The 12,704-nt window shown below is 43.0% G+C and overlaps 1 protein-coding gene across 2 annotated transcripts; it reads left to right on the top strand.

Moving 5' to 3' along the window:
- Positions 1–5,261: 5,261 nt before the first annotated feature.
- On the top strand, positions 5,262–10,236 carry CTLA4 (cytotoxic T-lymphocyte associated protein 4). Of its 2 annotated transcripts, XM_007190577.2 has the most exons (4): positions 5,262–5,370; positions 7,935–8,282; positions 8,741–8,850; positions 10,132–10,236. In XM_007190577.2, the coding sequence occupies exons 1-4, from the start codon at positions 5,262–5,264 to the stop codon at positions 10,234–10,236; spliced, it is 672 nt and encodes a 223-aa protein (XP_007190639.1). The 2 variants fall into 2 exon arrangements, with proteins under 2 accessions (XP_007190639.1, XP_007190640.1); XM_007190578.2 differs by lacking the exon at positions 8,741–8,850 and having other exon boundaries at positions 10,132–10,199.
- Positions 10,237–12,704: the final 2,468 nt, after the last annotated feature.

Raw genomic sequence — 12,704 nt, forward strand, 5'->3', positions numbered from 1 at the left:
ATCTGTTATGTACAAGGAGGTCCTATTTAGATGCTAGGTGTGGCGTCAGGGTGCAAGATGGAATTATCAATAGAATTTGAAATAGGGGAGACAAAATTGCACACAACTGTAATAAATACAAACCGGTATGACATGACATATTATTACTGCACATGACATAATAGGGGAAAAGAAGTACTGGGCGGATGAGACCAGGATTTAAATCCAGTTTTCACCACATACTAGCCGAGGGATTGGGTCAATCAAAGACTCTACAGGAAACAGGTGGTTCAAATAAGAGACTCAGCGAAAGGACTACAGTTGACCCTTGAACAATGCAGGAGTTTGGGAAAATCTACAAATAATTTAGAGTCAACATTTGGTATCCATGTTTCCTCCATGTCTGTGGTTCTGCTTCTGTGGATTCAACCAACTGAGCATGGTGTGGTACTGTAGTATTTATGATTGAAAAAATCTGCATATAAATGGACCATGCAGTTCAAACCCCTATTGTTCAGGGGTCAACTGTATTTTAGAGGTCTTAAGGAGGGCAGGGGCAGACGATATTAATGCACTCAGACTCTAGCAACAGTGGAAGCTGATACCACTTAGAGGACTGAAAAAAGCAGGGGAAGAAACAGTGAGAATTGGCATCATAGAAGTCGGGGTACCCGACAGAAGCCATAGTTGTACAGAGCTACTGTCACTACCAGAGACAGGGTCTGAAGCTGGGAAAGAGCAGGGAAGAAGTACCCCGACCTCCATCCACATGCCCTCTGATCTTCTGCTGGTGCCTCAAATCAGCCGATCCCTCCCGAAAGCTAACCGGCCTGAGAAACCAATCCTCTATGAGGGTCTGTCTCCCATGTGGAGAACGGCTGTGAGGGAAGGGGATGGAGAGTAACCTTGAACAAGTCACCTCCTCTCTCTAAATTTCAGTTTCCTTATCTGTGCTATAGTGCCTACCATATTAATAGTGGCCTTATAATTTCTACTTTCAACTTTTGATTTTGAAAATTTTCAGTCTTACAAAGAATTTATAAGAAAAGTATTATGCACACAGTGATATAACCTTCACCTAGATTCTCCAGTTGTTAACATTTTGTCATTGTTGTTCTGTTATTATTATTCTTTCTCTCTGCTGACACAAACATATACACATATTTTTGCTGAACCATTTGAGAGTTATTTGCCAACATCCTGAGACTTTATCCCTAAATATTTAAGCAAATATCACCCCCAAACAAAGACATTTCCCTACATAACCCCAATAAGATGATAACACTCAGCAAATTTAAAATTAATGCAATGCAATTATCAAATATAGTATGTATTCAAATTTGCCCAAGTATCTCAATAATATGCTTTACAGTTGAATTTTTTCAATCAAGGATTACACATTGGATTTTGTTGTCATGCCTCCTTAATCACCTTTAATCTACAACAGTTTTTCAGGTTTTTTATTTTTTAATTTTTCATGATATTAAGGCCAGTTTTGAAGGCCAGTTGTTTTGCAGAATGTTCCCACTATGGATTTTTCTAGTTGCTTTTTCATAATTAGATTCAGTTTAAGCAATTTTGGCAATAATACTACAGAGGTGTGTTCTTCTCAGTGTATTGCATCTGGACTTGATGTCAGAATGCCCATCATAGGTGATCTTCAGTTTGATCACTTCATTAAGGCAGTATATGCTAGATTTATCCATTATTTTCTCCTCTTTGTAATTATCAAGTCATCTATGGGATGATATATGTGAATATATCTTTTTCACCAGCATTCTTTCACCCAGTGGTTTTTACAACTGTTGCTTGGCAGAAATAGTTTCATAAAAGTATAATTAGGGGAGCTGGTAAGAGTTCTTTACAAGTTTCTACGACGACCCTCATCTCTTTTTATGTTAAACTGTTTTCCTTCATTTATCTATTAAAATGTTTATAGTGTGCTCATCATGTGCCTTGGCACTGTGAAATTTTTACCTGTGGCTTCATGGTTGCCTAAGCTAATATCTTTAGCTCGGCTCTTTCTCCTGTGCTCCAGATCCACATTGGCAATTGCTTTTGAGGGTCTCCACGTTACCATCTATGGATACCTTAAAGTCAACATGCCCGAATGGAACTCATCATCTTCACTTCCTGATCTGCTCTTCTTCTATTTTCTATTCCAGTAAATTACACTTCTGTTTTCTCAGTGACTCTGTAATAAAAAGGACTCCTAGTTACTGAGTAGCCAGCCTCCATAATAGGTCTTTTATATACGTTACATGCATTATCTCATGAAATCCTTGCAATAGAATTGCAGCTATTTTCTGAAGGTCATTGGGTCCTTAGCCCCAGATAAACAGCTAGCAAGTCTTCATGCTAGGATTCAAATCCAGTTCTCTTTGGCTTCAAAGCCTTTGCTTTAGTATAGTGATTAACAGCATCATTGGCTTCAAATCCTGGCTCTCCTACCAACAATGGGGGACTGGATAAGTCTCCTTAACTCTCAGTGCTTTGGTTTTCTCCTCTATAAATTGGGAAAGCCAATAATCCCTGCCTTGTAGGATGGTTTGGAGACTTGAATCAGATAAAACTTGACAAACATTTGAACAATTCCTGGCAGCACCAAGCCATAAATCTGGTGTCACCCTAAACTCCTCCATCCACTCACTGCTTGAGGATTAGTCCCCTTAGGGACCTTGTCACCACTGCTGTCATTGCCTTAGTTTAGACCTGGAGTTGGCAAACTATGGCCGGGAGGCCAAATCCAGCCTCCACCTGTTTTTTTTTTTGTTTGTTTGTTTGTTTTTTAAATTAGTTAATTAATTTATTTATGGCTGTGTTAGGTCTTCATTTCTGTGAGAGGGCTTTCTCTAGTTGTGGCAAGCGGGGGCCACTCTTCATCGCGGTGCGCGGGGCCTCTCACTATCGCGGCCTCTCTTGTTGCGAAGCACAGGCTCCAGACGCGCAGGCTCAGCAATTGCGGCTCACGGGCCCAGCTGCTCCGTGGCATGTGGGATCTTCCCAGACCAGGGCTCGAACCCGTGTCGCCTGCATTGGCAGGCAGACTCTCAACCACTGCGCCACCAGGGAAGCCCCCTCCACCTGTTTTTGTAAATAATTTTTTGTAAATTGAGGTATGATTGACATTAAAAATAAGGTTTTATTGGAACACAGCCATGCCCATTCATTTACATAATTTTTGTGATTGCTTTCACCTCACCACAGCAGCGTTGAGTAGTGGCAACAGAGCCCACTCTATATGGCCTGCAAAGCCCAATATATTTACGGTCTGACTCTTTATAGAAAACAGTTTGCCAATTCCTGGTTGCCCGTGGTATTGCAATAGTCTCCTTCCTGGTTTTCCTGGTTATATCTTCTTCCTCCTTGAACTCATCCTCACCACCCCTCCTCCTGTGCTGTGGGAATTTCTCTATAATGTGCATGTAATCATGCCTATTTGCTCCTTATGGTGCATTGAAGACTAAGAACCTAGTCTGCCACATACTGGTGATCCCCATACTAGGCTTGTTCTCTGGCTGTAATGAATGCTTTCTACGCCCTTTCTAGCCTGGCACTCGCTGTTTTTCTGGTCTGAATACCCGCCTCTTGCCCCTTGTCCTTAACAATAAGTTCAGCGTTTACTTCTCTGAGAAGCACTTTCTGACTTCCACAGGCTGAACCAACGGCTTCTGCTTCTTTATGGCTTCGGCGATACTTCAACTTCAGCATTTATCCACAATTTCATGATCATGGGTTTAAATATCTGCCTTATGACTGCTGTGGCTTCCTCTCAAGGTTAGGAACATACATTTTTCACTTTTATATCTCCAGTGCTCAGACTGGGATCTGGCCCTTAGTTAAGCGTCCATTAAGTTGTTACTGCCTGCTGGCATTTCAGGTGGGGTTTGAAGGCTTACATAAGGAGCTTGAGGAGTATGGGAAAGAGGCAGGTCAGGAGAGAGGTGACACCTTAGCTAACACCTGGAGGATAAAACAAGATAATGAGAGGGAGAAGGCAGTAGGAACAGTGTTGGTTAAGTTGATGAAACCTGAAAGAGGTGTGTTGGAGAGATGATGGGCAGAGGAAGCGGGCATGTGAGGGGATGCTGGAAGATAGTCTAAGAAGAGAAGCATCAGGCCCGTACTCTACACAGCCTCCTTTGCTGTGTTGAGGAGGCTGGGCAAGGGAAACCATGAAGGGCTGCAGGAAGCAAACACCATACTGTCTGCTTGTGTGTCGGTCTTCTGGAAGTCCTTTGAGGCATTGACTACATTTTTGTTTTGTCGTCATTCAGTCCTACACGCACACAATTTCTGACATATCATAGGCTCTCAATAAACGTGTCTTTCATCATTGAAATATAAGAAAACTCCCCAGTTTTAAGAGTGGGGTAGTCTCCTGTGCTTAGTATTTTCTTAGAGGATGAACATTTGCTCTGTCTGCAACTTTCATAAATTCAAGAACTTCAGTCATATTTCACCTCAGTCCTTGGATTTTCTGCTTGAAAACTTCCCATTAGGAAAAAAAAGTCTATTCTCTGATGGAAGGTTTGAATTTCTTGGATCATTTTCATTGACTTTTTCTTCTTCAATTCTGTTTTGTCTTTGTTGAGTTAAGGCTTTCAAGAGCACCAGAATTCTTTCCTAATCTGCAAAACCAGAGGCAGATCAATTTATTTCTTGTGATTTTGGTATTTTCTCTTAACAAAAGTCTTAAATGGAGCTAGGAGAAATAAACTCTGATTTGCAAAGCATACCAAAGATGGTGCCTCACAGGTGGAATGCAAAGCTTTCATTAATGATGCCCAGGCTAATTCTGTCTTTAGCACAAGGGCTCAGAGAGCCAGCAACTTAGCAGTTTTGGGGGGGGGGGGTGTCAATTAAATAAATTGGGTCATAAAATATGCCTAGACAATTGGATAAAACTGGGACTTAGGGGGACTCCTGCACTCCAGGAAATTCTCCACTTATCCTCAAAATGAACAAGAAGCTTCAGTTTCAAATTGAGTGCATTTTCCATCCATGGATTGGCTTGTTTTGTTCAGTTTTACTTTGAGTATTTGAGGTTATCTTTTCGACGTAACAGCTAAACCCACGGCTTCCTTTCTCGTAAAACCAAAACAAAAAGGCTAGAAATTCAGGTGCCTTCTGTGTGTGCACATGTGTAGTACATACCTGGGATCAAAGCCAACTATATAAAGTCCTTGATTCTGTGTGGGTTCAAACACATTTCAAAGCTTCAGGATCCTGAAAGTTTTCGCTCTGCTTCCTGAAGACCTGAACACCGCTCCCATAAAGCCATGGCTTGCTTTGGATTCCAGAGTCATGGGGCTCGGCTGGACCTGGCTTCTAGGACCTGGCCCTGTACTGCCCTGTTTTCTCTTCTCTTCATCCCCGTTTTCTCTAAAGGTGAGTGAGGCTATTGGAGCATGGAGGTGGAGAAGGTGTTTCTCCCACCTGGGTTTCATTTCTTTTAGCCGTCAAGGGCAGTGATTTATAGCAAATCCAGAAGCTAAAGGTGAGACTCCAATCTCCTGGCTTGGGCAGCTCTGTATTCCAAGGCAGGCAGGCGACAGCCGGCAGCAGCAAATCAGCAGAGACACAGCCCTTAGCAGTTTGCTGGGCATGGAGTGGGAGCTTAATGAGTACCTGTGAGTTGGTCCGGGAGACATGAGCAATTTCAGACACTTCTATAAGATTAGAAGAGAATACTGCAAAGTTAAGTGATTTAAGAGAGAAAAGATACCCACCATCCTAAATCCATTTGGCCTTGGAATCAGGGTTAGCTCAAGATTTCCCTTTTTAAAGAACACTGGTTTAGGCAAATTATGGGAAGTTTCTTTCCTACCCAATTCAAGGTTTTAAGGTCCTCTGATTCACTTTTATAAACGGATTCGCCTGCTTGTTTAAACTTTCAGCATTCTTTACTCAATGCAGGGTTTTAAGGTCCTCTTAATCAACTCTACAGTTAGCTAATTATTTTAAAAAATGAAAGCAATTTGAAGTAGTAAAACAAAAAATAAAAAAAGAAAAAAGAAAGGAAGAAAGAATGAATGAAAGAAAGAACAGAAGAATGAAAGAAAGAAAGAGCCATAGGTCTGTTTGGCATAAGATACTTAATTGCTGCCTGACTTATCTCTGGACTTTAAGTGCAGATTCCCCAGTTTTCAGATGAAACAAAGCTCTTTAGAGGTTGATACCTGGTCTGTTACAATGGTGTAAAATGGTGACCATTTTACCAGAAGGTGAATTTCAACCTTCTCTCCCTCTAGACCTTCTCGGTTGAAAAACCATGTGGTTTATACAAAGTAGGTGCTCAAAAGATATTTGATTATTAATTTTTACTGTATAAGAAATATTCATACACATTTTCTTATTTTACATGTTTTGAACATGTAAAGTTAAATACCAGAGAAATAATCAAATTTACTTTTAAGAAAATTTATCTCAACCTGTAACTGAGATCCTCCCATGGTGGATATTGGAAAATTGTGTAACCAGATTCAGTGGTGATAATTGGGAGCTTTCCTCAGGGGAGGGCAGGAAACTTGGTCTTCTTTAAGCTTAGAGTCAACACAACAAATGGGCAGGATATAATGATTAATGCACAAAAAACCTTTAATACAGGGCCGAATTTGATTAAGTACTGCAGTGGAGTTATAATAGTACAAAGGATGCTCAGAGGGCATCTCTGATAGACAGAAATGAGGGTTGGGAAAGAAAACTACTGTCTAGCCAACCAGGGCTTCTGGATTAACCATGGCAATGGCTGCTGCCATATTGGTCTCTCTTCTGAGGACACAGGTTGTCTACTACAGGTGCTTGGGGGAAAGGACTAATGTTTTCAGAATAAAGTGATTTATACACAGGAAGAGGTGTCCTGGAAGCTCAGATTGGAGTGGTAGGCTGGGATCAGATTATGGAGACGGTGAATGTTATTTGTTTCTGTAATCAGTGGTATATAAGGCATGAAAGGGTTTGAACAGAATGAGTGACATGGTTCAATCCAAGTTTTGAGTGTCACTTGTGTGATTGATTGACTAGAGAGGGGCCCAGTTAGTTACAGGAAAGTAATTTGTCATGAAGCCACCATTTTTTAGATGATGTGAGCCTTTTTGTATGGAAAGCTGGCCTCCCTTCTCCTGTAGAAGCCAGAGGGAAAGGAACAAAGGAACACAAGGTGTTCAAGTGAAGGAGAGAGGGCGGTGGAAGAGGTGATGACAGTGGCAGGGGAAGCCCATAGAAGTAACAGCAGGGTTGCCTCAGCCTACAGAGGAAATGACCCGGTGCCCTCGGCTCGGTGGCTTCCTTCATCAAGCAGCATACCTCATTCTCTGGTAACAATGCAGGGAAGGGGGCGGCCGGCACCGTGAGCCAAGGCTCAGCTCCTCGTGGGCGATTGAGGTCCAGGGCCAGATCAATGTGGGCAGAGGTTATTAAGGTATACTTTGAGGGATAAAGCAAGACTCTATACCTCAGCCTCCAAACTTTCCCCTACTACTCTTGTAGGTCCTACAGCTCTATCATAACCTTAGAATACCGGAGTGGGAAGGCACTCTGATGTCATCTGATCTAATCCCCTCTTTTGCATGTGAGGGAAAAATGAAGCCTACGGGGGAGGCATGGCTTTCCCCAAATCAAGTATTTCATGGTAGAGCCAGCCCTTCTCTTTGTCACATCAGTATTCTTCATGCCACAACCAACTGCCTTCAAGGCACTGTTTTCCAACAAGGAAGCACCTTCACGGAAAGTAACTGGAAGACAGTGGCGAGATGGAGGCGGTGCTGGGGTGGGTGGAGAAGGAAAGGGGTAGGGGAGGGTGATGGGTTTGTTGATGGTGGGGAGAGAAAGGCTGACAGGTGAAACTGGAGGGGGCCATCAAAGATCAACTTTGCCCGGCCCGAGGGTTTTGCCTGGACCTGGTCATGGGCGAGCATGAGTTCATTGAGTTCCCTTTGGTTTTCCTGCTTTAGGGGTGCACGTGACCCAGCCCGCAGTGGCGCTGGCTAGCAGTCGGGGTGTTGCCAGCTTCGTGTGTGAATATGGGTCGTCAGGCAAAGCCGCCGAGGTCCGGGTGACGGTGTTGCGGAAGGCAGGCGGCCAGCTGAACGAAGTCTGCGCCGCGACCTACATGGTGGAGGACGAGCTGACCTTCCTGGAGGATTCCGCTTGCGCCGGCACCTCCAGTGGGAACAAAGTGAACCTCACCATCCAAGGGCTGAGGGCCACGGACACCGGGCTCTACATCTGCAAGGTGGAGCTCATGTACCCGCCGCCCTACTATGTGGGCATGGGCAATGGGACCCAAATTTACGTCATTGGTAAGCATCACTGATGATGCCTTTTGCCTTGCTGTCTCTTCTTTGTGTGCAAACAGTTTTGCTCCTTGATTTCAGGTCGTTCATGTTTAGGATTGTGGGAATTCTCTTTAAGACTTCTCTGGCATACCGCATGGTAGTCCTACTCAGTATGGGTGGTGAGGCAAACGGCATTCTGATTATAAAATAAAATGAGCTGGGGAAGGTGTTCTTCCTCCCGGCAGGTTGGGGCACTCACACTGGAGTGATACCCAGCATGAAATTTGGCCTTGGCCTTTGATCTGAAACTCCTGGCAAAGTAGCTCCAAGAGTCAGGCTTACCTGGGGTCCAGCGATTCCATTTAGCGGTGGACACCAAGGTCTGGAAGCTTGAACTTCTTCCTTCTCTCACCAATGGGGGGAGTACCGCCCTAGAATTTAGAAAGCATCTCAGGGAAGCTCTGCTTTGTTCTCTGTTGCAGATCCAGAACCATGCCCGGATTCTGATTTCCTCCTCTGGATCCTGGCAGCAGTTAGTTCAGGGCTGTTTTTCTACAGCTTCCTCATCACAGCTGTTTCTTTGAGCAAAATGGTGAGTGCGGTGCCGACAACGCACCATCCCTGGTCAGAATACCTTTAGTGATAACAACTGGCCGAATGATGCTGTTGAGTCGAGTTTTCTTGAGATGAAGCAATAAATGAAGAAGAAGAAGGACAGTGGTAAAGAACACACTAGAACCCTTGGCATTGGCCTTTGAGGTTTCAGGATGACTAATATTTTATATGAGTGTGTTTGACATTGAATGTTTGTGTGCTTTTGCACAGGGTTTCATTTTGAGTAGCTGAACAACACGGGGCAGTTGTTTTGCTCTTTATCTTCATGACAATTGTACTTAATAACCCTGAAACATAAGATTAGGTTGGGCAGAATGCTGCTGGAGAAGACCACAGGGGTGGTTAATGTCCCTCTGCTTTACCTGGAAGGCATCTCTCTGTGCCACCCTACTTGAGCCTTCCTTGACCAAGCTGTAGGCGTCCACATAACACCTGCCCAGGGCTCCCTGTTACCCAGTCTGCTCGACTGGCAAGCCTTACGCTCTTCTCCAACCCAGTAAATGAGAACCCAGTTTTCATTTACTACAGTTGTTGTAGAAGAAGCAGAGGTATGGAATCCGGACTTCTGTCAAGATTTCTGACAGTCGCTTGCAACCTCCTTTGCCTGAGGCTGGCTTTGCCATCACAAACCTCTCCCTCCCCTTCCTCTCTCCCTCCCCTTCTCTTCCACTCCCTTACTCCCTCCTTCTCTCCCTCCCGCACCCCTACACTCTATTCCAAGATCCTCTACTCAATCTGTTCTGTTGCTGTAGCTTCCTTCTACCTCATTTGCTACAAAGTGCCACACTAACTACTAGACTAGACCTCAATTTACTGAGGTGATAAAAACTGGGAACTAATGTGGACCGAGAAAAAAGTAATAAAGAGTATGTGAGGAGTAGAGATGAGGCATGCTGCTCCCAAAGAGAATAATTGAAGTTTATTATCTTATCAAGCTCATCCCTTCACAAACAAGATCCAGTCCATTATCATAGGCATTTTGGGTGTTCTTTCTAAAGCTTTCTTGAAGTTTCTTTCTGCTATCTCCCAGTCAGGGAAAATGATTTCTATCTTAAGTCAATAGCACAGAGTTATTTACCCGAAATGAATTTTAATAGCTGAATCAAGAAAATCTCCTGGGGCTTATAATTCTGTATGTTGTGAACATCTATTTTTCAGTGGGGTAGGGACCCAATATTTGTTGAATCCTATTATAGTTAGAAGTGGCTTCTGTATTCCTCAATACTAATTACTGTTTCTTTTTATGTTTGTTTGGCAGCTGAAGAAAAGAAGTCCTCTTACTACAGGGGTCTATGTGAAAATGCCCCCAACAGAGCCAGAATGTGAAAAGCAATTTCAGCCTTATTTCATTCCCATCAATTGAGAGACCATTATGAAGAAAAAAGACTATTTTCCAATTTGTAAGAGCTGAGGCAGTTCTAACTTTTTGCTATCCAGTTATTTTTGTTTGTTTGTGTATTTTGGGGGATTCATCTCTCTTTAATATAAAGCAGGATGCAGAACCCAAATTAAGCGTACTACAATTTAAAACAAAAGAGCAGAAAAACAGAGCCGGGCTGGTTCTGTCACATCTGATCCAATTTTAGGAAAAACATCACTTGGGAGCAATATGGGGATGCAGCATTACAATGTGGAGTCAAGGACATAAGTTAGGGAATGGTACAGTCCCACGAAAGCAAAGGAAGAAGTAAGAGAGAGGATGGTATTGTATACATCTTGTATTTACCTGTGAGAAGTTTATAGCTGAAATGACGTTTTCAAGTAAAATTTTTATGCTGTGTTATTTTTCTTAACAAATATATAATTACATAAAGACTTTAAAAATACTCACATGGCTATATTTTAGCCAGTGATTCCAAAGGTTGTATTGTAACAATATGTATTTTTTATTTGATAGTATTGTGCATGGGGGCCACATGTGCTTTTGTGTATTTGCTGGTAGTTTGAGTATAAACACTATATGGCAGTGTCTTCCCACCATGGGTTCAGGGGAAGTTTTGTGGAGAGACTCAGGACACTAATACACCAGGTAGAGTACAAGGTCACTTGCCAACTGGCTTGGAAACTGGATAAGGTCATAGCTGATTCTTGCAGACGTGTTGGGCTGAATTGGTGTTGACATGGGCTTTGGGCTTTTATGCCAACTCTTTCCACTGGTTTGCAAGGAAGCCAAAGCTGGTGGTATCTGAGTTAACTTGATAGAGCACCTTCATCATCGAGAAAATGGCTCATTTCAGGAGTCTTGTGGGTATGAACCTCAAGGAAGCTCCAGTTCCATGGGGGCCCCAATTCCTTACACACGGTTAATGCCACAGACAGAAAAAAGCAGCAGATGGCAGAACAGGATGCGAAGGGCTCTGAAAACTAACACTGTTGGTGTTTTTTAACTTGATATTTTCCGTGAAAATGCAACAACATGTATAATATTTTTAATTAAATAAAAATCTGTGGTGGTCGTTTTCCAGAGTTGTTTTTGACGTTCCTTATATGTGAGTATCGTGTTTGAGTTTATTTTTGATTGATTCATTTAGCAGTTGGTTGAGTCTCCAATATTAGGAATACTGAGAACAAATCGAAAAAACCCAAAAGGGCAAATAATGCTTCATGAATCAGCCCTTTACCTGCAAGCCATTCTTGGAAGGAATTCATCCTCTGTCCTTTTGATTGCTTCACCACTGTTTGGGATATGAAGCGAGCTACCACAGCTACAGCAGCCCTTGATAAATCACACAGCGTTCTCTTTAGCACAGGTTCTTTACCCCCTCTTTCTCACCCAGACCTTTCCCAGCTCTACTCGAGCACTGATTACAGTTGCCATGGCAACTCCAGTGTTGTCAACCGTGGTCCTGGCAGCCATTTTGCTCTGCTTCTGTAGTAAACGGAGCTTTCCCTTGCGGCTTCCAGAGGGACTCTTTCACAAATGTGAGGAACACATCCCCTCTGTGATTCTTGGTTAACCAGCATGTAGCCTCAGCCTGGTTGGTTTCCACTTAAGGTTTCTCATTCTTGACCTCCACATCCTGTTGTTGTTTTGCGCAACGATTCTCAGGGTGGCCAGGGATCACCTATAATTGAATCAGCTGGGTCACTTCCTAAAAATGCTGATTCAAGTGCTTAACCTCAGATGCACTGAATCAGAACCTTTGGGCGATGGGGCCAGGAGTTTGCTCTCCCAACAGCCTCCTCAGTGCTTCTTAGACCCCCCAGGTTTTGAGGATTGCTGTTCAGGCAGCTCTCTCTCTCTTGCTCACTAAAGCTCTCTCTCTTTTTGCAAGCAAGTGCTAACAAACAAATGAGAGAGCACATAGTGAGCATTCCAGAAAGATGTGTTAAATAAAAAGAAATAGGTCTTCCAAATATGGTAATGGCACTTACGTAGAATAAGCTCCTACTATGCAGAAGACTGTTTCTCTTGATTTCTTGGTCTTTGATTGGAAGCCATGAAGAAACACACAGTTTATGAGGCCCAATGGATAGTCTGATACCATTTCTGCTCCTCCAAATGTCTTTAGAGAGATCATTCTTCTCCATAGTTGATGGAAGATCTAAATGACAGAGGGCCTTAGGCAAGGGATCTCTTGGGCATCTTTCAGACACCATTAGACAATGGACTACTTTACATAAGCTTAATATCTCCTCTACTATCATCTGAAATTCTACCATTAGCTATTCATTGAGTTAAGCATTGCCTACTTCACTCAGTCTCAATTTTGAAGACATATTAATAAAATACTCTTTGGCTTCAAAGAGTTTCTCCTATGGTAGAAGAAATAGGCAAGAAAGACTGTGACCTGAAAGGGTGGAAAGCAAATATGGGGTAGAGGTGTCTGG

This window comes from Balaenoptera acutorostrata, chromosome 8 (genome assembly GCF_949987535.1).
Source record: "Balaenoptera acutorostrata chromosome 8, mBalAcu1.1, whole genome shotgun sequence".
NCBI classification, from domain to species: Eukaryota; Metazoa; Chordata; class Mammalia; order Artiodactyla; family Balaenopteridae; genus Balaenoptera; species Balaenoptera acutorostrata.

What these genes read in the sequence shown, in the direction of transcription:
- CTLA4 (XM_007190577.2), top strand. Translation starts at nt 5,262, where the DNA reads ATGGCTTGCTTTGGATTCCAGAGTCATGGGGCTCGGCTGGACCTGGCT. An exon ending in CATCCCCGTTTTCTCTAAAG is followed by an intron (nt 5,371 to 7,934) that starts GTGAGTGAGGCT and finishes TTCCTGCTTTAG; the next exon opens with GGGTGCACGTGACCCAGCCC. An exon ending in GACCCAAATTTACGTCATTG is followed by an intron (nt 8,283 to 8,740) that starts GTAAGCATCACT and finishes TCTCTGTTGCAG; the next exon opens with ATCCAGAACCATGCCCGGAT.